Source organism: Anomaloglossus baeobatrachus, chromosome 6, assembly GCF_048569485.1.
Source record: "Anomaloglossus baeobatrachus isolate aAnoBae1 chromosome 6, aAnoBae1.hap1, whole genome shotgun sequence".
Taxonomy (NCBI): Eukaryota; Metazoa; Chordata; class Amphibia; order Anura; family Aromobatidae; genus Anomaloglossus; species Anomaloglossus baeobatrachus.
This window is the reverse complement of record NC_134358.1, coordinates 411,111,291-411,138,828: the sequence shown is the minus strand read 5'-3', so window position 1 is coordinate 411,138,828 and position 27,538 is coordinate 411,111,291. Positions and strand designations below refer to the sequence as shown.

General features: G+C 41.4%; 1 protein-coding gene across 5 annotated transcripts in view; it reads left to right on the top strand.

Annotated features, from left to right (window-relative positions):
- The window catches only part of GLI3 (GLI family zinc finger 3), a 326,969-nt gene that overhangs the window by 11,214 nt on the left and 288,217 nt on the right, over positions 1-27,538 (top strand). For all 5 annotated transcript variants that reach the window (XM_075315145.1, XM_075315144.1, XM_075315143.1 and 2 more), the window contains exon 2: positions 17,751-17,913. In XM_075315145.1, coding sequence (XP_075171260.1) covers positions 17,790-17,913 — 124 coding nt within the window. In that variant the 5' untranslated portion in view covers positions 17,751-17,789. The remainder of the gene's footprint in view (positions 1-17,750; positions 17,914-27,538) is intronic.

Genomic DNA, 27,538 nt, shown 5'->3' with positions numbered 1-27,538 from the left:
CAAGCCCTTGGAAACAAAACTGTTTGAATTTGAATGTTTTGTTCCAAGACAAAGTCACATCATTGAATGGATCTGAGTTGACTTATGTAAAGATGGAGTATGATTTACTGATAGTGGAATGTGAAGCTCATGTTATCATACATACGATACAAACATGAATAACATGTTTTTACTGTATGAGTAGTGGTCTCATCCCCTGCTTACTTATCATGCCTTGATATTAGCTCTTGCCAAATGTTGTGAGAAAAGCAGCCATCCTTTTTTAAAAACTCATACAGCATTTGCTACTGCTTGCTCTTGCTGTTGGTTATTCCACAGTCTGACTGCTCTAACTGTAAAAAAACCTTCCTATTTAGCTGCGGGAATCGCATTTCCTCCACGAGTAATGATTGTCCTTTGGTCTTTTGTAAGGTCCTTGGAAGAAATAAGTCATGTGCCAGTCCTTTATATTGACCACCCATAAATTTATACATATAGATGAGATCTCCTTTGAGACATCTTTTTCTATAAGCTAAACAAGCCCAACTTTTCCAGCCTCTAATCACAGGAGAGGTCTTTCATAGCATGTAATAATCCAGTTGGACACTTTTGAACTGATTGTAACTTCCCAATATCCTTTTTAAGGGTTGAGCTGGTAGTTTTAGCAATTTTTGTTATGTTCTAGACAGGATAAGGCAGGGGAGACCGGCAGGGACAGAGTGAGCGGATTGCAAAAGATGGGTATTGATTCCTCTTTTTAACTCCTTCACCCGCGGGTGATTTTCTGTTTATCATTTTTGTTTTTTTCCTCCCCTTCATCCGAGAGCCTTAACTTTTTTGTTTTTCTTTCAATATAGCCATATGACGGCTTTTTTTTTTTTTTTTACATTTTTTAATTTATTTTACTAGTCTCCCTTAGGGACTTTATCACTGCACAGTCCAATTACCTGTGCATTTCTTCTGATCAGACTAGCATCACTCTAATCAGCAGAAATGCTGCTCTCCTGTGAGTGCCGGCGCTCTGTCGGCTCTCACAGGAAGTGAGGCATGGCAGCGTCGGGTCATCAGCTTACTACGCTCTATCATGACAACACATTGGCGCCCTGGCCATTTAAATCACTCTGTCAGTATTTGACAATGTGATCAAAGGGGTTAGTAAGTATGGGTGATCCATCTGTCTGTGCCTGTTAGCCACACATGTCTGCTGATCAGATCACGGACTCACCGGAGGGAGGCGACCAAGGACGTACCAGTACGTCCTTGGTCATATAGGGGTTAAACAGCATGGGATATTTAGACAATAATTTATATTAGCTGGACCACCCTTTTTAGGCCACTGCCATCCCAGCAAGACACAGTAGAGCTAGCGAGGGATATCTACTTCTGTTATGACACTACTCACCAAGAATGGAGAACAGCGTTGTGCAAGTGGTACAAAAGGATAACATCAGAGGAAGAACCTGATTCATTTCACTACTCCAATCTGTATTTTCTGATTACATTTCCAACATTAAAAATGGCATTGTGTTGGTAGATTTCTCAACGGTGTGAGGCTCAGAGCTAAAGATGGGTTTTCATAAGGATTGCTAATATCTCGTAACCTCATTTCCTTCATCCGATATAGTGATAGTAGTATATAGTATTCTTTACCACTGGGATTCATAGAACATAATCCTACTCTGATTAACTGAAACTTTTCTCACATATGCTTAAAGACAATCTGTTGCCAGCAGATCCATTTTAATTAGGGTGTTAATTAGATGGAGGTTATAATAATGGTAAGCAAGCTGATGGTAAAAGGTATTGAGGAGCCGCTCATCTATGTGATTTCACTAGGCGGCATTCTGCCCTGTAAAGAATATTATGCCCCTGACTGGAAATTTGTGGGGTCTTTTAGTTGTTTAATGCAATGTTCGGGATTAAGCGTCATGATTGTTAATATATGAGGTGGTTCTCACATACATATTTCCATGTGAATACTACAGTAAATGGATAACTACTACCTAGAAGACTGGTGGGAATGATATGGTTGATCTAATAATTGTATTCCGTAGGACTGGTAATATTAGTACACAATAATTATTGTGTGTTAGTACTGCAAGCTCATCCGGCCGTCCTTTTAATGAGCACATGTATATGTAAATGTGTGGAGCGATGATATTGATTACCATGAATTGATGGATAGATGTATTTCTAAAAATTACCATGAACAGTGATTGTCACTGAGGGACACTTATTGAGCAAAACTGAATATTGACAAAATTATTCATCATGACTAGTCAGATGCAAAGGCACTCATAGTGGTTTATTGTTTATGCCTTGTACATACGATATGTGAGATAATCAGATCTGTACAGACAAATTGGAAGAAATCACAACAAGGTGTGTTCATTTCTTTGGGATTATATTGGGATATTGAATTTGAAAAAATAATATTAATATTTTTGACATTTAGGAGATCATTTCTTTCAATCGATTCCATGGCTTACATGAAATACTTAAATAGCAATTGTTTAGTATGTTATTATCACTACTCATAGGAGTAGTTCTAACATATTGTTGGGCTATTTATGCATTTACTATCATTACTACAGGGGGATGACAGGTGCCAATAAATGATCACAGATGATTTAGTAGGAATTTTAATAAAGGGTCAAACTGTTCCTTATATATAAAGTCCATCTGCTCCTTCTAAAAATATGCACACCTGTCTGTTACTTCTCAGCATGGGTGTGATTCTCACAATTGTTGCAGATCACATGGCTGCTATGTTTGTTTCCTTAAGCCCTTCACTTTCAGTAAAAGTGTAAAATGTTAGTTTGATGCCTTTTTCTTTTCTTTTTAATCCGCCATATGGATGAAAAGATATAAGCTTTATATTTTTTTTTACCAAGGGGCATTGCTATAGTTTGCTCTTCATAATTACCCTGTGAGCTACATATTTTTGGTAAGGCTTCTGCCACACTCACGTGAAATTCACGCACATGCCGAGAGACACGTATTTTCCCTGCGTGTTGCGTGCAGGTAAGTACGTGTCTCTGGTACGCGCGTGACACGTGTGTTCTACGTGTGCTATCCGCGATAGCACACGTAGAACCGGTAATTATTATACTCACCTGGTCCTTCCTGATGTCCGCGGTGCTGATCCTCGGTCTCCAGCCCTCCCGTCTCCCCGCTGCTGCTGCTGCTGCCAGGCAGTGAAGTGAATATTCAATGAGAATAATGAGCGGCGGTCGGCAGCAAGAGGCAGCAGCGGTAGAGACAGGAGGGCTGGAGAAGGTGAGTTAATGTTTTGTTTTTTTTTCACTGACATGTGTGTTTTCTCCGGCGCGTGTCACACGGGACCGCATCCACACTACACCCGTGTGGTACGGGTGCGGGCCGTGTGACACCCGTGCTGCCGGTGAAAAAACGGACATGTCAGCGCTTTGAAAATCGCACACACGTACAAACGCACACGGACACACGTTCCGTGTGGTTTTACGTGTGTGTGCCTGCTACCATAGGGTAGCATTGCTGTACGTGTCTCCGTGCCGCCGGTACGTGTAAAAAATGACAAACACGTGCCGGCGGCACGGATGTGTGGCGCTAGCCTAAAAGGAATAAGAATAAGCACCAAATAAAAAGACCAAAATCCCTGGAGCTGTATGGTGGATTTAAAAGGAAAAAAAAGAATACTCAGGGAAGTGGCTTTAATAATAAAAAGAGAGTAAACCTGGACACTTTTACACTTGTGACAGGTCTCTGTGTCCATAATGAATTGTACTTGTGTCTTAAGGCCTAAGCCACACAGCGAGAAAATCGGTGGAGTGCGATAAAACATCGCATTCCACTCGGACCAATTCTAGCCTGTGTCAGCACACATGAGCGATTATTTTCTCAGCCCTAATCGGACCGAGAAAACAATCGCAGCATGCTGTGATTGTAAAGCGAGACTCTTTTCTCTCGCACCCATACAAGTGAATGGGCGGAGAGAAAAATCGCACTGCACTCGCGGTACTCCGGTGTACCGTGCGTGGAACATGAGAATCGCAATAGCCGGCTACGGAGGAGAGAGGGAGATAAATCCCTCCCTCCCCTCCTGAGAGCCGGCCCGCCCCCCCGCAGCTGAGGTCCGCTCGCATGGTCGGACCGCAGAGATACTAGCATGACACTCGGCTCCCGCTGTGATGCCAGCGCGAGCCGAATGTCATGCGTGCATCGCAGTAGTGCTCCATGTGGCATCGGCCTAATGCTGCATATTTTCTCTACTCCAAAATTGCGGCTTTTTACAATACAAGTAAGTTGGATGGGATTAATAGAAATCTCGTGTCCACTGTGCTTCCTTTATATGCTGCATAAACTGACCTGCAGTGCATTTTTCCAAGCTAAGTACTCTGAGAGTCTTCTGTGCAGAATAGATGCGGAAAAACGCGGAAAACACACATGTAATGTGCACCTAATGATGTCAATGCCAAAAAGTTTCAAAAACAAAACAGCTTTATTTTAAGGATGACACACCAACCAGAGACAAAAGAAGCAGCGTCAAAAATACGATAAAAGCATAGTGTAAAAAATGCACACAAAAACTCAATGAACATAACACAAGTAAACTAAGGTGCGGAGATGGTGCAGAAATTCTGCAGCGTCAAAAACTTAACAGATACTGATTGTGGGAGTGTAGCCTAGAAGGGGTTTTACCCATTAACAAAGTTCATTTTGGAGTTCATTTTAATCAATAGATCTTGGATTAATGACAATTTCCACAATAGGATGTGTTTAAAAAAAAAGGTTCCTGTGCTGAGATAATCTTATCCTCAGCCAGTTGCCTGCAACACTTCTCCTAAGTGCTGCAAGACTTCTCCCGAGTATTCGCTATCCTCGGGAATTTTGTGCCCCAACAAGTCCGATTATCCAACACTTTTGGAACCTTCATGTGGAACTTGAAAACCCATCTCTTCAGGAAAGCTCACAGGTTGCATTGATTTCGCTGCCACCGCACCACTACCGGAGCTGCAGAAAACCAGTGGCCTTTCACATAGTAATCAACCTAATAACACATTGAGCAATTAAGGAATTTGAGAACAGGTTGTAATTTGTAGTAACAAAGCAGTGCTATGACAAAAATCTGCATAACTAATCATATGCAAAATAGTTGCAAGTCAAAGTTACGTATGAGATAGACAAGATGATTGTTTAACAATCAACACAGTCTCATGCTTAAAGCTGGTGTAGTGGATTGTGAGATATGGAACCCGAAAGTCAAAAATTCAAAACTTTGTTACCGTTTTTCTTGACAGTGGATATACATATATATATATATATATATATATATATATATATATATATATATATATACATACATATAGATCTGCAGCACTGGTAAAAATTAAGAGACCCCTGCAAAATTGTCAGTTTTTCTGATTTTTGTCTTTTTAAGTATATTTTTGAGTAAATTGTTCTTTTATTATATAAACTACTGACAACATTTCTCTGAATTTCCAAGCAAAAAATGTATTTATTTTCAGAAAATGAGAAATGGTCAAAATAACAAAAAAAAATGCATTGCTTTCAGATACCTCAAATAATGCAAAGAAAACAAGTTTATAATCATTTGGAAAGAGCAGGAAGAGTTCATAAATCAATATTTTGTGAAATAACCATGATTTTTAATCACAGTTCTCATGCGTCTTGGCATGCTTTCCACTATTCTTTCACACTGCTTTTGGGTGACCTTATGCCACTCCTGGCGCAAAAATTTAAGCAGTTCTTCTTTATTTGATGGTTTGTGACTATCCATCTTCCTCTTGATAACATTTCAGAGGTTTTCAATGAGGTTCAAGTCTGGAGATTGGGCTGGCCATGACAGGGTTTTGATGTGGTGGTCCTTCATCCACAGATTGATTGACCTAGCTGTGTGGCATGGCGAATTGTCCTGCTGGAAAAAAACAGTCCTCAGAGTTGGGGAACATTGCCTGAGCAGAAGTTAGCAACTGTTTTTCTAGGATAACCTTGTATGCGGCTTGATTCATATATCTTTCAGAAGGATTAACCTGCCCAATTCCAACCTTGCTGAAGCATCCGCAGATCATTACATATCCTCCACCAAAGTTCACTGTGGGTATAAAACACTGTGGCTTGTACGCCTCTCCAGGTCTCTGCCTAACCATTAGATGACCAGGTGTTGGGCAAAGCTGAAAATTAGGTAAAGAAAATTTAACAAACATCTTTGCGAAGGACGTATGAATCAAGCCGCATACAAGGTTATCCTGGAAAAACATGGCCATGAAAGTGACCTACACAAGGAATGGAAAATGGCAGCTGGGGGGAAGTGCACATTAAGAACAGTTCATAGCAGTCTCCTAGATGCAAGGCTCAAGTCATGTAAAGCTAGAAAAAAAGTCTTTAATCAACAAGAAGCAAAGGAGAGCCAGGCTGAAGTTTGCCTAAAACCGTAAGGATTGGACCATAGAGGACTGGAGTAAGGTAATCTTCTCTGATGAGTCTAATTTACAGCTTTGCCCAACACCTGGTCGTCTAATGGTTAGACGGAGATCTGGAGAACCGTACAAGCCATAGTGTCCACAGTTTGGTGGAGGACAGGTGATGATCTGGGGATGCTTCAGCAAGGCTGGAATTGGGAAGATTAAACTTTGCGAAGGACGTATAAATCAAGCCACATACAAGGTTATCCTGGAAAAACAGTTGCTTCTTTCTGCTCAGGCAATGTTACCCAACTCTGAGACTGTTTTTTCCAACAGGGCAATGCACCATACCACAGAGCTAGGTCAATCAATGTGTGGATGAAGGACCACCACATCAAAACCCTGTTATGGCCAGCCCAATCTCCAGACCTGAACCCCATTGAAAACCTCTGGAATGTAATCAAGAGGAAGATGGATAGTCACAAGCCATCAAACAAAGAAGGACTGCTTACATTTTTGCACCAGAAGTGGCATAAGGTCACCCCCCAATAGCAGTGGGAAAGACTGGTGGAAAGCATGCCAAGACGTATGAAAGCTGTGATTAAAAATCATGGTTATTCCACAAAATATTGATTTCTGAACTCATCCTGAGTTAAAACATTAGTATTAATGTTTCTAAATGATTTCAAATTTATTTTCTTTGCATTATTTGAGGTCTGAAAGCAATGCATTTTTTTTGTTATTTTGACCATTTCCCATTTTCAAAAAATAAATACAAAATCTTTTGCTTGGAAATTCGGAGAAATTTTGTCAGTAGTTTATAGAATAAAAGAACAATTTACATTTCACTCAAAAATATAAAGAGAAAAATCAGAAAAACTGAAAATTTGGAAGTGATCTCTTAATTTTTGCCAGTGCTGTATATATGCATATATATGTAGATACAGATATACAATGGGTGAAATAAATATCAAACACAGTTCCAATTTTCTAAGTAAACGTATTTAAACAACCCATCCAATCCACACAGACAGAGAAATCAAACGATAGATGTCCATACATTTAGTTATGTGTAATAATGCGAAATGACAGAGGAAAAAAGTATTGAACATGTCTAATAAAATTTAATTAAAACTTTGAACAAAAACCTTTATTGGTAATGACAGCTTCAAGACGCCTCTGGTATGGAGAAACTAGTTGCATGCATTCCTCAGGTTTGATTTTTGCCCATTCTTCCACCCACTCTTCAAATCCTGGTGTATTACGGCATCGAAAGAGTTCAATTTTGGCGTATTTCACAGGCTTGTCTAAATATTTTTCAGCAAACTATAAATGCTCTTGAACATGCTTTTTGTGCAGCATTGGAGTCTTGCTTGGTGAGCGTAGATACAGGCCATGGAGGTTGAGTTCATTACTTATTGTTTTCTTTGAAACAATTGTACCTACTGATTCCAGGACCACTCCACAAGTGGTCTTTTGCTCTTGGACAACTCTTCTGATAATTTTTTTTCATTCCTCTGTCTGAAGTCTTGCGGGGAGCAACTGGTATTGGCCGGTTTAGGCTATGTGCGCACTTACCGGATTTTGCCGCGGATTTTTTGCGATTTTGCTGCATGTTTCGCTGCAGAAAATGTTCATAACATCTCTGCAGTGAATCACCAGCAAAACCTATGGGCAAAAAAAATCCTGTGCGCACTGGGCGGAATTTGACAGCTGCATGTTTTGCTGCGGGATTCCCGCAGCAAAAACAATTGCATGTCAATTCTTTTCCGCACGTCGCTGCGGGATTTCACTCCATTGACTGCCATGTAATCGTGAAATCCCGCAGGGAATAACGCAGGCAGCAAATTCTGTGCGGTTCACCGCGTTTTCCTGCGTTATTCCCTGCGGTATTTCGCGGTTTACCTCCGGTAATGTACATCGCCTGTCTGCGGTTTTGCAGGGAAGTGATGTCATTACAGAAAGAGGAAGCCGTGCAGAGAGTAAACACACACAGATCACAGACACAGACATCACAGACATAGAACACAGACACATAGAACACAGACACAGACACATAGAAGACACATAGAAAGAAAACGGAAATATAGAAAACAAAGAACGTGGGCTCCGCTGTATATTTACTGTCCAGCCGAGGTAAGCACACAGCGGCGGCCCGGTATTCTCAGGCTGGGGAGGGAGAGGGGCAGGGTTAATGTCCCCCGCCTCACTCCCACCTCCCACAGCCGAGAATATCAGCCGCAGCTGCCCCGGGACTGTCGCATGCATTATGCGGCAGCACCGGAGTGTTCCCGGCTCTTCCTGCCGCCGTGTAGCAGTGGCAGGCAGGGTAATACAAGGGGTTAATGGTGGTGGATCACCGCCATTAACTCCAGGCTTGATCATGGCAGCGTCTATGAGACAGCTGACATGATCAACCCGTAAGTAAAGTGAAAAAACACACACCGAAAAATCCTTTATTTTAAATAAAACAAACAAGCCTCGTTCACCATTTTATTAACCCCTCCCGCAACAAAGCTCCAGCATAATCCACAGGTCCAGCGCTGCTTACATCCAGCCGCGACTGTCACAGCGCTGAATGAATGCAGCAGACAGCAGAGGTAATTACCGGTCATTTCCCACGGCCGGTAATGTGAACTCACTGCCGACCGTGGGAAATGCAGCGATCTGTCCTCTATCTATCTATCTATCTATCCCTCTATCTGTCTGTATATCTATCTATCTATCCCTCTATCTATTCTTCTGTCTATCTACTATCTCAGAATTAAATGACTTTTTTTTTTTTTCAATGTGCTTTATTGCATTGAATGCAATAAAGCACATCCCAACCCGCGCGCAGCAAAACCGCGGCAATACCGCGAACAATACCACGGTGAAACCGCAGCAAACCGCATGCGGTTTTCGGGTGCGGTTTGCCGCGTTTTTTTTACCGCGGGTGCGGTAATCTTTGAATACCTGCGGAATTTTCTTGAGAAAATTCCATTTTCCAGTGCGCACATAGCCTTATAGTGAAATTATATTCTTTCCACTTCATGATTATGGCCTCAGCAATGCTCACTGGAGTCTTCAGTAGTTTAGAAACTCTTCTGTAACCAATGCCATCAGTATGTTTTTCAATAGTAATGTTGCAAAAGTCTTGCAGCAGCTCACTGGTTTTACCTATCATGAGAAGTTTTGTGTGTGGCACCTCGGTAATTAGACAATAACGCAACTTTTTATAGGCCATCAGTTGAACCAGCTGATATTATTTTGCACTAAGGGGCAGGATTGCTTTCTAATTACTAATAGATTTCATGTAGTGTCATTACTGCTAGTGTTCAATACTTTTTCCCTTTGTCATTTCTCATTATTGCACATAACTTAATTTATGGACATCTGTGTTTTGATTTCTTTGCCTTTCTGGATTTATTGTTACTGGTGTCTGGTGAGACATGGACACTGATATACATATTATTTGTATTTATGATATTATGGTGCTGCTGTCAACACTAATATATTTTATGTCCTCTCAAACCATTATTATATGGAATTTATTTATTTATGATGTATGTTATGCATCTTCTTTGTATTGTACTTTGTGCCTCAATTTCACAGCATCATAAGAACTCTACTTGCTGTAATTGAATATTACTATTCTAATTTACATAAAGAGTACAAACCTGTCCTGATGATGTGCTAATGACGCATTTACACAGCTCAGGTTTATCAGATTTCTCTTGTCTCTCATAAAGAACCATGGTGTCGGCATGCTTTTAGGCCCTGCATGTAAACAAAAATGTTTTTGTATACATTGACAGCAAGCAGAGATCTTGAATGTGATGAGAAATTAGTCACAAACAGGGACGCAAATCATTATATGTACCCCAGAGATTGATCTCAAATTATTTATGCTTTGTAGGGCTGTTTGCATTCACTTCTAAGGTGTTTGTATCTATTGGTCAATAAAGGTTTAAATATTACAAAGAAAATACAGTTATTTTTCTTTTTATTTGGGATTTATAGTGTAATTGTCTGCAATGTGTTAGAACGTTTTGGTGGCTCAGTGGTTAGCACTGTTTCTTTGCAGCCCTGGGGTCAAATAGCACCAAGGAGAACATCTGCAAGGAGTTTGTATGTTCTCCCCCTGTTTGCTTGGGTTTCCTCCAGGTTCTCCGATTTCCTCCTGCACTCCAAAGACATAGTGATAGAGTTTAGATTGTGAGCCCCAATGTGGATGGTGATGATGACCATGATGTTTGTAAAGTTCTGCAGAATATGTTGATTCTATATAAGCAAGTATAAGAATATTTTTGCTTCCAGGTTTACCTCTAGGTGGCTGCAGTTTGGGGGACTGTAGGTGGGAATTCTATTATCTATATACAGTTAGGTCCAGAAATATTTGGACAGTGACACAATTTTCGCGAGTTGGGCTCTGCATGCCACCACATTGGACTTGAAATGAAATCTCTACAACAGAATTCAAGTGCAGATTGTAACGTTTAATTTGAAGGTTTGAACAAAAATATCTGATAGAAATTGTAGGAATTGTACACATTTCTTTACAAACACTCCACATTTTAGGAGGTCAAAAGTAATTGGACAAATAAACCAAACCCAAACAAAATATTTTTATTTTCAATATGTTGTTGCGAATCCTTTGGAGGCAATCACTGCCTTAAGTCTGGAACCCATGGACATCACCAAACGCTGGGTTTCCTCCTTCTTAATGCTTTGCCAGGCCTTTACAGCTGCAGCCTTCAGGTCTTGCTTGTTTGTGGGTCTTTCCGTCTTAAGTCTGGATTTGAGCAAGTGAAATGCATGCTCAATTGGGTTAATATCTGGTGATTGACTTGGCCATTGCAGAATGTTCCACTTTTTTGCACTCATGAACTCCTGGGTAGCTTTGGCTGTATGCTTGGGGTCATTGTCCATCAGTACTATGAAGCGCCGTCCGATCAACTTTGTGGCATTTGGCTGAATCTGGGCTGAAAGTATATCCCAGTACACTTCAGAATTCATCCGGCTACTCTTGTCTGCTGTTATGTCATCAATAAACACAAGTGACCCAGTGCCATTGAAAGCCATGCATGCCCATGCCATCACGTTGCCTCCACCATGTTTTACAGAGGATGTGGTGTGCCTTGGATCATGTGCCGTTCCCTTTCTTCTCCAAACTTTTTTCTTCCCATCATTCTGGTACAGGTTGATCTTTGTCTCATCTGTCCATAGAATACTTTTCCAGAACTGAGCTGGCTTCATGAGGTGTTTTTCAGCAAATGTAACTCTGGCCTGTCTATTTTTGGAATTGATGAATGGTTTGCATCTAGATGTGAACCCTTTGTATTTACTTTCATGGAGTCTTTACTTTACTGTTGACTTAGAGACAGATACACCTACTTCACTGAGAGTGTTCTGGACTTCAGTTGATGTTGTGAACGGGTTCTTCTTCACCAAAGAAAGTATGCGGCGATCATCCACCACTGTTGTCATCCGTGGACGCCCAGGCCTTTTTGAGTTCCCAAGCTCACCAGTCAATTCCTTTTTTCTCAGAATGTACCCGACTGTTGATTTTGCTACTCCAAGCATGTCTGCTATCTCTCTGATGGATTTTTTCTTTTTTTTCAGCCTCAGGATGTTCTGCTTCACCTCAATTGAGAGTTCCTTAGACCGCATGTTGTCTGGTCACAGCAACAGCTTCCAAATGCAAAACCACACACCTGTAATCAACCCCAGACCTTTTAACTACTTCATTGATTACAGGTTAACGAGGGAGACGCCTTCAGAGTTAATTGCAGCCCTTAGAGTCCCTTGTCCAATTACTTTTGGTCTCTTGAAAAAGAGGAGGCTATGCATTACAGAGCTATGATTCCTAAACCCTTTCTCCGATTTGGATGTGAAAACTCTCATATTGCAGCTGGGAGTGTGCACTTTCAGCCCATATTATATATATAATTGTATTTCTGAACATGTAAACAGCTAAAATAACAAAACTTGTGTCACTGTCCAAATATTTCTGGACCTAACTGTATATAATTGCCTTATTCTGTCAGTCTTGCTCCAAAATGACGTCATTACAGTGACAACCGTCGCCACACCGCGCACGCCAAAGAGCCTGCGACCAACGGCTCAGCTAACTGAACAGCCCGAACTACGGGCCGACAGGATGACGCCCGCCACATTTCCCCGCACCCACACGGAGCCCCGACTCCCCGGTGAGTGCTGCACCCCCGGGAGCCCACACCGGCAACCCATCCGACACATACTCACCGCTCGCCTCCTCCCCTTGCACACATTACCCCACTCGGCTCAACCTCCCCTGTACTCCGCCCTCCGCATGTATACACTGAACACACACGAATAGTCACCTGTCCCCAGCCATGCAGTCCCCGGCACTGACGCTCTCAGTGCCATGGCCCCGCTCGGCTCCATCCCCCGCACTCCTCCGCCCACCGCACACATAACCCCGCAGGATGGGGGCACATGTCAGGATGGTGGCTGCACCACGATGGGGGCACATACCAGCATTGGGCCACATTACAGCATCAGCATATTTTTACTTAGCTTTACACTGTTCATGGCCTTCTTTCATTACAAGCCATGGACATCATTAAACATTAGACTCATCTATTAAAACTATTCCTTCTGTTGTTTGTCATTTTAAAACCAATAAACAATTATAAGAATTTATAAGAATACTAAATTAATCCTAACCAATCCAGTCCATTCATTACCTTATTATTCAATCTGCTAACCTGCATACACATTCCAGACTACCTTATACTTTAGAATCGGGCCACCTTCTAGTGGAAATATAAGAGTATTAGGAGAGGACAGGTACTAAGACTGATAAGGATGTTTTTTTGAGTGTTATACCAATGGTTTTCCTGTAGTTGGAGGGAAGAAGGTGTTCTTAAAAGTAAATGTCTAGTGTTCCTTTGCATGGGGATTGAGACACAGTTGATATTAATTGTAGTCAGTTGTTCTTTGCTTCAGGGACACTTAGGGACTTTTTAGTATGAGGCTTGTTGATGTAGTGATGGCTTTCTATCTTTTCTATGTTGATATTTTTTAGAGATCTATATTCATTGTAACTGGTCTTTTAATTCTGCACAGTGTTAGAATTCAGGAATAGTATTTTATGTATTTGATTAAAATTGGGTATGGTAAAATTGTGTAATAGTAAAAGATCACCATATTTTATATTTTTTTAGATTTTTCTTTTCCTGAAAACTAGAGTTGAGCAAAACGATTTTCAAGATCATGGTCCAATCGCCATTTTAGTAGTCAGAGGCCAGTGAAAATCCTGTCTGCCGTCCTCCCTGGGGCCTCTTTTGCCTAAAAAGCCTGGCGCTATGTCATCGTTACCATGTGACGCATACAATTTTGTCATGCCTACTAGTCAGAAGAGGAAGGGGAGACGTTCGCAGGGCTCTGGCAGACACAGAGTGAAATATTTGTTTCTATAGCTCCTATGCAGACTTTGTGTCTCAATGGTAACAGACCTCAAGCAAACTGCGTAGTCGTAGCCTTCAGGCATACTCCCTGCTATTTCTCTTATACTCTTGGCCAACCATATGTACAATACAATACTGGTAGAAAAGTATGAAAGTATTAGGCCGCTTTCACATCGCGTTCCGATCTCCGTTCAGTGGTCCCATTGGGGCTTCCGTCCGAACCCCCTGCAAAACAAGTTTGGGACGTATGCGCCGATGGGGCCATCATTGACTATAATGTTGTAGATGGAATCACCGTGTGCTTTGCCCTGCACAATTTTCAGGAGTATACGTTGTCTGGAGTCAGACACCCGGAAGTAGTAGACTGCGTTTGGGTGTACGCCTCCAGAAAGCGTATACTCCTGAAAATGGTGCAGGGCAGAGCACACGGTGATTCCGTCTACAACATTATAGTCAATGCCCCATTGGCGCATATGTCCCAAACCTGTTTTTCAGGGGGTTCGGACGGAAGCCCAGACTGGACAAGTGAACGGAGAGCTAAACGCAATGTGAAAGGGGCCTTAGACTGCAGGATCACCTTACACAAACTTTGTTTGCTTTCTGTTACCATGGAGACATGTAGTCGGCATAGGAACTACAAAAGTATTGACTTTTGATAAGTTCAACTTGAATACTGTAACATTGATTGCGCTCATGTCTTCTAATATCTCTACGTAGAAGTTGCTAATTTCTTTGTATAATAGTGTGTATGGTCTTGTGCACTCATTGATCTGTATTTCCTTTGAAGAGTAGAATACAAGGCCACCTTTTTCAGCAAAATAAAAACTTCAATTTGAAGTTTTATTCTCAGAAATGTCTTTTAGTCCTGCATTTGCTTAAGTAGTCATTGTTTCAGCTCCGTCATATTCTTAAGAATATTCCATAGTGTGAACGCCTGACGTCTCTAAGATGAGGAGACCTTAGAGTGATAAGGAGCCCATCTTCTCTTCAGGTCTTATCTACTCACACATGCTCCAGAATGCTGTTACCTACTAGGATGCTCTTACTTTTTTTATTATCTAAAAGCACAGACAGCACACCACTAGTAATGGGCAAATAGTAAGAAATTCAGGTTTGGATTATTCGTACCGAATACCTACTACTATTCCAGTGTTCGTCACAAATAACGAACCTAATGCAAGTCAATGAGGAACCCGAGCATTTAAGATTTCCCACAAAAATGCTCGGATTCCCCAATGACTTGCATTAGGTTTGATATTCGTGACAAATACTGGAATAGTACCAGATATTCGGATAGCATAATCTGAAAAAACCCGAATAGCTTACTATTCGCTCATCACTACAAACCACAGCTTAGTACTGAGGAAGTCATTCATCATAATTAATAAAATGTGCTCCTATATTTATAACTAGACATTCTCAATTATATTTTAAACTTTTCTATTAATTCAAGCTGCAAAATCACATTTTTTTTAAAAACCATGACATATCAATTCCGACACGAACCTACATCTTTGTCATGACTATGTTATGTTCAATTTTATGAAATAAAGCCCTTAAAGGGGTTGTCCAGTGAAAACAAGTTATCACTTCTCCATGGATTAGGTCTTAAGGCCCCGTCACACTAAGCAACATCGCTAGCAACATCGCTGCTAACGAACAACTTTTGTGACGCAACAGCGATGTTGCTAGTGATGTCGCTGTGTGTGACATCCAGCAACAACCTGGCCCCTGCTGTGAGGTCGCTGGTTGTTGCTGAATGGCCTGGACCATTTTTTAGTTGTTGCTCTCCCGCTGTGAAGCACAGATCGCTGTGTGTGACAGCAACAGAGCAACAACTAAATGTGCAAGCAGCAGGAGCCGGCTTCTGCGGAGGCTGGTAACCACGGTAAACATCGGGTAACCAAGAAGCCCTGTCTTTGGTTACCCGATATTTACCTTTGTTACCAGCCTCCGCCGCTCTTACTGTCAGTGCCGGCTCCTGCTCTGTGCACATGTAGCTGCAGGACACATCGGGTTAATTAACCCGATGTGTGCTGTAGCTAGGAGAGCAGGGAGCCAACGCTAAGCAGTGTGCGCTGCTCCCTGCTCTGTGCACATTTAGCTGCAGCACACATCGGGTAATTAACCCGATGTGTGCTGTAACTAGGAGAGCAGGGAGCCAGCGCTCAGTGTGCGCTGCTCCCTGCTCTCTGCACGTGTAGCTGCGTGCGCTGGTAACCAAGGTAAATATCGGGTTGGGTACCCGATATTTACCTTAGTTACCAAGCGCAGCATCTTCCACGCGGCGCTGGGGGCTGGTCACTGGTTGCTGGTGAGCTCACCAGCAACTCGTGTAGCCACTCTCCAGCGATCCCTGCCAGGTCAGGTTGCTGGTGGGATCGCTGGAGCGTCGCAGTGTGACATCTCACCAGCAACCTCCTAACAACTTACCAGCGATCCCTATCGTTGTTGGGATCGCTGGTAAGTTGTTTAGTGTGACTGGACCTTTACTGTAGTGACCTGCATTGATCTTCAGAACAGGGCTCTTTGATCCCTATTAGAATGGAGCAGCAAAGCACATGCTTGACCACCACTACATTCACTACCTAATGGCCTGCTGAGCATTGTGCTTGTCTTTTACCGGCAGTTGCGTAGAGAGAAACAAAGTGTGAGAAATGTAAAGGGGTCTGAATACTTTCCGTACCCCCTGTAAGTGCCCTGTCCAGAATAAAAATTTTCCATTCTACCAATAGGTGCAGACCCCTGCAGTCAGACTCCCTGCAAACAGTGAATTATCACGCATCCTGCACATAGGTGATAACTTGTTTTCACTGGAAAACCCTTTTAAGTACAAGTTGCATTAATTCAAGGTTTGTGGAGGGCCATGCTGTGAACATTCCTTTCACATTGCTATGCTGTGCCAAAATACTACTCTTTTGCAGTGTATATTTCATGGCCAATCACCAAAATGTTAGAATATTTTATCTGATTCATCTAGCTTTAAAAGGATTGATCACTACTTAGATATCGATTGCCTATTTTAAAATATAAGATTAGGTACAGTATAAGATTAGTGATGTGTGCCCAACAACCGTTACCCCCTAAGATCAGCTGTTTGCATTACTGGATTTGACCGATTGTGAACAATGAGTGGAGGCAGAATAGCACAGTTCTGTTCACGATGTGGTAGTTGTTTTTGGGTAATGCAGCTGAGGTTTGTTTAATTTCAATGGAAACTTTGATGCAGCACCTGAGAATTGCCACTAAGTGTATGGAGACATACTATTTTGTTGCTCTGTACACTGTATAGCTGTAAACAGCTAATTGGTGGGGTTGCTGGGTATCAGACCTTCACCGATTTCATATTGCCTGCTTATCCTAAATATTAGCAAAAAAGTTAAAAGTGGACAAGTTCCTCAGTAATTCTGGATTTTCCGAACATAACAGTGCTTAAGTGGTCTTCGTCGGTCCTGTAGTGATTACTTCCTATCCAACGTTTACGTTGCAGCCAAGCACTGACCTTAGCAAAGATTTTTCATAGACCGTACATAACCGTGGAGACCAATGATTGGCTATAGCGTTCATCCTGAGGATAAACAGGACTGGAGCGGCAGCTGTGTTGACCAAGTTGATACATTTTGAACTCCGTATGTTACTCCCTCTTGTCTTACAAAGGGCACACTCTTCAAGGGTAATGATCTCCATGGTAGAATTTATTTTTATACGTGTAAATATATCAAAGTTGTGTACTAGACAGGCTTGTACAAAGTCCAGGTCTGCACATAGTCACCATGGCATTGCAGCACTTTAGTACCATGTACTATTTTAATATAATAATATAATATTACATTGCCACATAATAGGGATGACACATCTTGCAGTGTATTACAGTGACAGATCGATAATAGTTTCCACTTTGGTATAACAGTGAAAAACGTTTTGTCATCTACAGTGCTCTAAACTGGGAGGTTGTAAGTTATGAGAAGACAACATGGAGACACAGTCTCACAGCACTACCATGAGTGAAAAGAAAAAAGTAGAGAACTCCATATTGAAAGCGCACACTAGGACAGACGTGAGTGAGAAGGCCGTTGCTTCCAGTACAACCTCCAATGGTAAGTGCAAAATACAAAATCCAGTTATACGCCTGTGTATGTGTCAATTATATCTATGTGTATCTGTGGGGAATTGGCATCTTTAAATGGACTCTTTATCAGCACAGGATGACCGATCACACCAAGTACAAGCGCTCAGGCATCATGGTGAAGTTAATCATTTAAATTCACCTTCCCACCTGCTTGTTTTCCTTCAATCTCTTGCCTTCCTTCTTCTGTGACAGCTCTGGCTTCATTGGGCCAGAGAAGGGAGGATATCGATGAGAAGGTGTATTTAAATGACTAGCCCCACCATGATGGACGAGCACCTGCGACTAGTGTGAACAGTCATCCTATGCTGATAAAGTCCCTTTAATAGTCTGGGCTGTTCAGATTCAAGCTTGTAATTCTAAGAATCAAATTCAGTTACACAATTATAATTTTATAATTTTGAGGTAGTGACCATTTCTTGCAATTGACTGATAGTTAATTTTATTCCCGTCGCTTTTTTTATCTATTGCCCCCTCCCCAAAAACAAATTGCACAATTTGCTGAAATGGAGACCCAGTCATCCTATAGTTATCTATTTATGTTTTTGTCAACTTTAGTTATGAAGTTGATAATAGTATGATGAGGGCTTTTCTTCTGAATCTTGGATCCTGTGGAAAGATGACACCTTGCCCAGATGGGAATAACCCTTTACGCCTATGTCTGTTTTAAGTAAGAAAGTCTTTCAACTTGTTTTGCTGTGATTACTAATGTTAAATAATCTGTCAGTGCTGAACAGGTGGCAGGTGCTCATACACTTGAGATTGATGTCGTTGATGGATTCTACTAACGTACTGTATGCTAGTGTCTCCAGCAGTCCCCCAAACTATTCTCTCGTGGACTATTTGAATAAGCGTCACTAGCACCTTCAGCGAATATGAGGAATAAATCCACAGCTCTACTCTAGTGTAAAGACCAGAATATGTCACCCGTTGACTGCAGCCTACATTGTAAACCAGCAGATAAATATTATACTTGGAAATGAGCTATAGTGTGTATCCATACATACAATTCCAATTCCTGAAAAGTTGGGATGCTGCGTAAAATGTTAAGAAAACAAGAATGTAATGATGTATAAATCTCTTATAGGCATATTTTATTCACAACAGAACATAGAACCAGAATCGGAAGTTGAAAGATAGACATTTTTCCATTTAAAAGGGTTTTCCACAAACAAGGTTAATTTTAAAGTTGATTTTAATCAATAGATCTTGGAATAATAAGAAGTTCCACATTTGGAAAAAAAATGTACCTGTGCTGAGACAATCTTATAAATGCGCCCCTGCTATGTACTGTGTAATGGCTGTGTCTGACATGGTCTGATCATTCCACATCTCCTGGGCAGGTGAGGATCCAAAATAGAGTATACAGACATTATACCACAGGATCACAGCTGATTGTTTCTGTGAGGTAAAGCGTTTCCCTACCCATTTTATTTTTAAATATGTTTTACCTCAAAGAAAGAATCATTTGCATTCCCTTGCTGTAATGTCTGTATAATTTTTACTTTCTCCCCTACCCACGAGACGTGGTATGATAAGGCCATGTCTGATTATTTCACCACTGGAAGATTTTTTTTAAACACATCCAGTTGTGGAAATTATTAGTCTTCCAAGATCTATTGATTAAAATGAACTTTGTTTGTGGGTCAACCCCTTTAACTAAAAAAATTAATGTAGAAGTACATGGCAGCAACACATTTTAAAATGCTGGGACAGAGTTAACAAAAGGCTGGAAAAGTAAGTGGTACTAATGAAAAACAGCTGGAGGGTCAATTTTCAACTAAGTCACATGACTATAAAAAACCTTGTTAGAGAGACAGAGTCTTTCAAAAGCAAATGCGATTAGAGGTTCATCAATCTGTGGAAAATTGCATCTAAAAATTATGGAACACATTCAGAAAAAATGTTCCTCAACTTAAAATTTGAAAGACTTTGAGTATCCCAATATTTACATTACGTAAAATCATCAAAAGATTCTGGAGAAATGTATGTACTCAAAACACATCCCACAGTCAAAATTGGATGCTCCTGATCTATGGTCCCTCAGGTGGTCCTGCATTAAAACAATGCAGGATTTGGTCATACAAATCATTGCATGGGTTCAGGGATATTCCAGATCATTGGGAAAACAGTTTGCCATGCAATCCACAAATGCACGTTAAAACTATATCAAGCAAAAGGAAGCTCTATATTAACACAATCTAGAAATGCTGACATCTTCCCTGGGCCAAAGCTCATTTACAATTCACTGAGGCAAAGTAAAAAGCTGTTCTGTGGTCAAATTAATCAAAATTTGAAATTCTTTGCTGAAATCACTTGTCCTTCGGACTCAGTATAGGAACCAACCAGCTTGTTATCAGAGCAGAATTCAAAAGTCTACATCTCTGAAGGTGTATGGCAATGTAAGTGCCTATTACATAGGCACCTTTGGCATTTTGAAAGACACTATTAATGCTGAACATTATATAGAGGTTCCATAACAACATGTGCTTCCATCCAGACAATATCTATTTCAGGGAAGGCCTTGCATGTTTCAGCAAAACAATGATAAACCGCATACTGCATCTATCACAACAGCATAGCTACGCAGCTGAAGAATTTGGGCGATGAACTGGCCTTCTGCATTCCAGACCTTTCACTATTAGAAACATTTGGTGCATTTTGAAATGGTAAATATGGTAAAGACTGAGGACTGTTCAACAGCTAGAATCCTACATAAGACAATAATGAGACAACATTCCTCTCCCAAAACTCCAGCGCTTGGTTTCCTCACTTCCCAGATGTTTACAGACTGTTGTAAGAAGACATCCTACAAGATGGTAGATGTGGCTCTGTCCCAACATTTTTGAGATGTGTTGCTGCCATGAATTTCTAAATGAGTTATCTTTTTCTACAAAATGAAGTGAAAAGTGTCTAACTTTCAACTTCTGATCTATGTTCTATATTCGGTTTTCAATAAAATATGGTTATAATAGATTTCCAAATCATTGCTTTCTTTTCTTTAAATTTTGAACAGTGTCCCAACTTTTTTGGAATTGGGGTTGTACAATACATTTTATTAGATTTTTTTTAATATATCAGACATATAGTATTTACCGTAGATACTAATGTGTTTGTCCTTTGTGACATTGCCTTTAAAGGGTTGCTCTCATGTATGTTTGTTTTTACACTTCTGCGTGATTAACAGTTCGGAACAGCAGTATTACTACACTGCTGGCCTGAACTGTGTGCTTCATCATGCTGTAGAAACTGCTTTGCCTCTGCAGCATCAGAGGAGCAAATGGATACTGAAGCTGGCCATATCCAGTGATTCAGCAAGCTTCAGAGCAACTGTTTGCAAACTCTGTAAGGTCCCTTTCACACGTCCGTGTTTCCAGTAGGTGTGGTGTCCATTTTCACACGTAATGTAGACTGGTTCACCCGATTACTCATTAAAATAGGCATTGATTTTCACAACTCCGTGTGATCCACATGAAGACATGTCGATTTTTTTGCGACTGCATGAGCAAAAAGGGCCAATAGAAGTCTACAGGCCCGTGAAAAACACGTACAGCACATGGATGACATCCGTGTGCTGTCCGTGTAGCATATTCCAGAATTAATGCATTCAAGAAATTAAAGATTTTTATGTATTAAAGATGTGCAAAGATGAGAGAGAGATAGTAGAAAGTGAGAGCTATAGATAGATAGATAGATTTTATAGCTATTGACCAAATGAATAAATAAAAGAAAAAAAGGTTGTGGGATCCCTGTTATTTCTAATGACCAGCAAAGGTAAAGCAGACAGCTTCAGGCTGATATTATCAGGTTGGGAAGGGCCATAGTTATTGGGCCCTTCCCAGCCTAAAAATAGCAGCCCACAACCACAACTATTACTAACCCATTAATCTCCAAAAAGGGTAACACACACAAAAAATAATTTATTTCTATAAACACTCCCCAAAACTTTCCCTCCTTAATCATTTTATTCACAGAAATAAAAACCCTATGCAGCTCCACTGTAGTCCACCAAATCCATAGTAGTCCAAATCAGGATATCTGAAAAAAAGCCACAAACATACAAACACAGAAGTAAAACAAGACATTTACCCTCGTTCACCACTTTATTCAAAAGAAAAAAAAAATCCCAGTTAGCCCGACATAGTCCAGAGCGAATCCAACAAACAAAGTCTATGGGGCATCGTTCTGACACTCCATAGACTTTACATACAGGCAATTCTGTGTCACGCTGCGCTACGTGAGATCTGGTGCCACTGATAAGCAGTGACATCAGTAGCGTTACCGCTGTTCAGGTCACCAGGAGGGACCTGGTGACCCAGCGTTTCTGAACAGCGCTAACATTACTGATGTCACCGCTCATCAGAGGCGCCGGGTCCCATGCAGCTGAGCGTGACCTGGAGCTGCCTGTTAGCAAAGTCTATAGCATGTCAGAACAGTGTTCCATAGACTTTGCTGGTCAGATTCTCTCTGGACTACGTAGAAGCAGCTGGGAATTTTGTTGAACGAAGGTAAGTGTTTTGTGTTATTTCTCTGGGTTTGTATATTTGTGGTTTTTTTTCAGATATTCGTTTTTTGGACTATGATGGATTGGACGGACTATGATGGATTCCCTGGACTACAGCGGAGCTGCATGTTTTTTTTTTTTTTAAATCAAATGGTAAATGAGGGAAAGTTTTGGAGTGTTTACTGAAATATTTTTTTGTCTTTTTTTTGGTTACTGGGTTAGTAATGATCAGTAAAAACTGAGAGCAACAGGATTTTTAATAAGAGGTAAAGTGTTTTTACAAGTATTTTGCAATTTTATCCACTTAGGCCATGTACTAAAATCTTGCTTTTTTTTCTGCTGCAGTTATTCTGCGGCTAGCCACACCAAAATACGCATAGTAGTATACTGTGATTATTGCATTTTTCCATGTTTTAATTATGTGTTTTCCCCTTCCTTTATGCATTTTTGGTGCAGATTTGATGCAACGTTGTTTTAAGTGCAGAAACACTTCTGTCATACAATAAACAGAGCCCATGAGCTTTCATGTAATATCACCCACTTTGCTTGAACTGTTAAACATAGTGGATTTTCTGCACAAAAATAATGCAGCGGGGAAGAAAACAGTTTTATGCTACATGTGAACATGGCCTTACAATAATGAGATGGAATAAGTGTGTTTTTCTTATGTAGAATATAAAGCATCAAATGAGCTTATACTTAATACAGTTTTATTGAATGAAATCAGGAATAGATTTAGCCCTTCCCTAGAGCCGGAACAATTGTAGATAGAAATTAGGATAACACCTTGGGTCATCCCGTAATGTTTTCCAGGCCTCATATAGAAACTGTGATATATGGTTGACATGTGGAATACCTGGTATATTAAATAACACGTTGACTGTTCAACCGTGTAGAAGAAAGTGGAGTTCTCAGTGGGGAAACAGGCATTTCATTTTCGGTCATTTCTTTGAGAACCAGGTGTGCCTCTTTGTCTGCATTTCAACCTAACTTTGAGGAATTGTAACTCAATATTTCTCACTTTCATACATCACTGTCTTTTTAAAGCATCCATTATAATGACTTGTCTGCTGGAATCTGTCTACATGGAGTAGAGGCAGACACCCTAATATCAGCTCTGTGTCATTTATCGAAGGGTATGGGGTAATTTTTTTGCGACTTTCAGTGATGTAAATATTGTAACCATGCTCCTTCACCTACTCTGACACCGATTGACAGCTCTCACCCCATGTACAGTAATTGGGAAAAAGCTGTCAATCGGCAACAGGGGGAGCCCACAGCTTATGAATAAGCTGGACTCCTGGTTACAGCACATGCTTCACGCTGCAATTAATACTGTAAGTTCCACAAAGCTGCAACATATTTACAGATAAATGATGCCCAGCTAAAGTCAGGGCAACTGTTACTACTTTAGGCAGCATGGACACAGGTGACCGGTTCCCTTTAAAGCAGGGATGTCAAACTCAAAGACACAGAGGGCCAAATTAAGAACTTAGAGAAATTCATGGTACAACCTTGATATTTATTAAAAACAAATGTCTACAATTGAGGAAGTTTTTCCTTATCATCAAATATAACGATGTACTTTTTCCTATGGAAACAAACGTAAAGGAGTCGTCCCAGGAGCAAAGTACTGTACATTTTAATTAATAGATCTTAGAATAAATTACATAATCACAAATAGGGCTTTCTGGAATAGAATAGTATAATATGTTATGTAATAGTATATTGCCCAATAGCCTAATTTAAATATGTAATTACAAAGGATATACTGTCTGTCTTGAATATAGTATAATGAGCCCAAAATAATCCTCCTACAGAAATATGGCCTCACATAATTCTCCTTACAGAATAATGAGCCCCACAGAGTTTTCCAAACAGAATAATGGCCCCATATAGTCCTCCATACAGAATAATGGCCCCATATAGTCTTCTATACAGAATAATGGCCCTACATAACCCTCCATACAAAATAATGGGCCCCACATAGGCATCCATATAGTATACTATGCCCCACATAGTACTCCATACAGAATAATGGCCCCACATAGCCCTCCATACAGGATAATGGCCTAACATAGCCCTCCATACAGAATAATGGGCCCCACATAGCCCTCCATACAGGATAATGGCCCAATATAGCCCTCCATACAGAATAATGGGCCCCACATAGTCTACCATGCAGAATAATGGCCTTACATAGTCTTCCATACAGAATAATGGACCATAAAGTACTTCAAATAGAATGATGCCCCACATAGCCTTCTATTCAGAATAATGGACGCTACATAGGGTATCCATATAGTATACTATATGGATACTTATGCCCCACATAGATCATCCATAGAGTATACTATGCCCCACATAGTACTCCATACAGAATAATGGCCACACATAGCTTTCCATACAGAATAATGGGTCCCACAAAGCACTCCACACAGAATAATGGCCCCACATAGCCCTCCATACAGAATAATGGCCCCACATAATCCTCCTTACAGAATAATAAACCCGACATAGTCCCCCATACAGCTTACTGTGCCCCACGTAGCCATGCATTCAGAATAATGGCCCCATATAGCCCTCCATACAGAATAATGGGCCCCACATAAGTGGACATACAGTATACTATGCCTTACATAGTATTTCATTCAAAATAATGGGCCCCGCATAGTAATCCATATAGAGTGATGCACAATATAGCCCTTTTTACAGTATACTGGGCCTCACATAGTCCTCAATATAGTATAATGGGCCCCACATTAAAAAAAAAAAATACATACTTGTCCTTGTTCCCCCTGCTCTAAATCTCTTCACTGCTTGGCACAGTGGATACAAAATAGTGACGTCATCACTGAGACATCAGACGCAGAGGGAGAGTAATTGGAGGAGGAGTGGATCGCTCCCTCTCCCATCATTACATTCAATTTGTATTTGTATTTGTAATTGACATTCAAGATGCCGACACAGTCGAAAGTGTGATGTGGGACGGTTGGAATCTGTGTCGGTGTCTCAAGCCATCGGCCTCCAGTCAGAGTTTGACATGTATGCTTTAAAGCATCATTGCCCCTGTAACCTCCCGGAACTAGGCCCAAGTGCTGCTTCAATACTACTAGTAAATTATATCTTTGTACCGTGTTAGCCAGTAGAGATAAAAAAATTGTTTAAAATACTTCAATACTTCAATACTAGAAATATGGGTCAGTGGGAGACTTTTTTTTTTCTTTTTTCTCTTCCTTTGTTATGAGCAAACTTGTTTTGAAAAGACATAGTAATGCGTTTCAGACTTGTCTCCAGTCATTGGTTACAGGATGTCATCCTTTCATGGTATCCCCGGGTGTATTGTGGTATACATGCTTTATTATCTCCAATCAGTGTTGTGTACAGACATTTCCTGCAGAAGAAAATTCCTTCACACTGCAGCCTCTACAAGACACTAGCAATGGTGCAGAGAGCCGATGAGTTCTTATGTTCGGAAGACACGATAAGGCTGTGTTCACACATTGCGTTTTTGCAGAGGGTTTTTTGCTGCATTTTTTATGCAAATAAAAAGCTGCTTTTACAGTACAAGCAAAAACGATCAGAAATCTCATGCACACACATGGTTTTCCTTTTTCCTGAAAACCGCAGCATGACAATTCTTTCTGAGTTTGTTCAGTGTTTTTCATCATAGAAAACAATGAGGAAGAGCAAAAATGCTGGAAAAAAACAACTGCTGCATTTGTGCTGTGTTTGGTGAATAAAACTAACTTTATTAAAAATGTACTTTAGAAAAATGACACATATAATAAGCATCAAAAAAGTTGCAAAAAAAGAAACAAAAATGCACCCAAAGAGCAGCAACAGGTTTTGGCTGCAGCCAAAAAAGCAGCAATAAAGCAATGTGTGAACATAGCCTAGTAGTCATAAATTATAATAATTAATTATAGTAGTAATAATAATAGTAATATTATTATACAAAATAAATAATTTCTGAAATGATATACAATCTTCAAGAACTGTATTGGTGCCTTAAATATTCTTAATACAGGGCCCAAAGAAGCTTAGACACCATTTTCTTAGATAGTATGCATGATTACATACTTATTGACAGAGGCATTCAACCCCAGTAATATTCCTACGAGTGGAGACTACTGGGACTCGCAATGGTGCTGTGCAGAGACTGGGCTATGGTAGTTGTCGCGGGCGGAGGAGGGGACGCTGCGCTCACCACGCTCGGGTCCAGAGCTGCTGCTGCTTGGTGGCTCGAGCGATGGGCCGGATCCGGGGACTCGAGCGAGGTTCCTCTCCCGTGAGTGGAAGGGGATGATTTCTGGGTTTGGGAAGTCAGTCCGTGATGCCACCCACGGTTTGTGGTGATAATGGGACACCACCGCTGCTCTGGACGGGGATCCCGGGAGCGATGACAGGGAGCAGCTGAAGGTGTTTCTCTCCCCTCCGTGGGTAGGGGGGTTTGGTGGTCCCGGGGCCCGGTGATGGTGACGGGAGGGTGGATGCCAGGAGTTGGGGAGGTGCAGGGTCGCGGGGGCGGCAGCGCAGTGCCAGGCGGCACGGTGGTACTCACTCAGCCAGTAACATACACGGAGTCTCTGGTAAAACAAACGGCTGGATGGATGGGTCCCACAGACGGCTGCGGTGGTCACTCCCGGTAGGTTAGCGGTGACTGTCTCTCCCTGCACCTTTGATGTGTTTTCGGCCCCGATGGCTTCCCACCGGTGACCCGCTCCCCAGCGGTGTAGTTGCCAGAGGAGCCCCTTTTGCCCGCAGGTGCTGGCCCTGGGAACTCTAGCTGTGGCGGTAGCTGTATTTCCCTTCACGGTTGAGCAGTTGCCTTTAGCCGGGTCTTTGCTGCTGGGAAACCCCGGAGGTTCCCGTCGCTGATGGATTTGACCGGTTTAACGGCGACTCCAAGCCTGGTCGGGGTTCGTAGGCCCTGCCGAATGGTGCTGGCCTCTCTTCGCTCCCCGGTCCGGTACTGGCGGGCCACCGCCCGACCCCAGGCCTTACGGTTGTGCGTCAATCGGCCTCGCCTGCAGACGGTCACCACCGTCTGCCAACCTTGCTGTATGTGCCCGGGCCGCGTACCCGGACA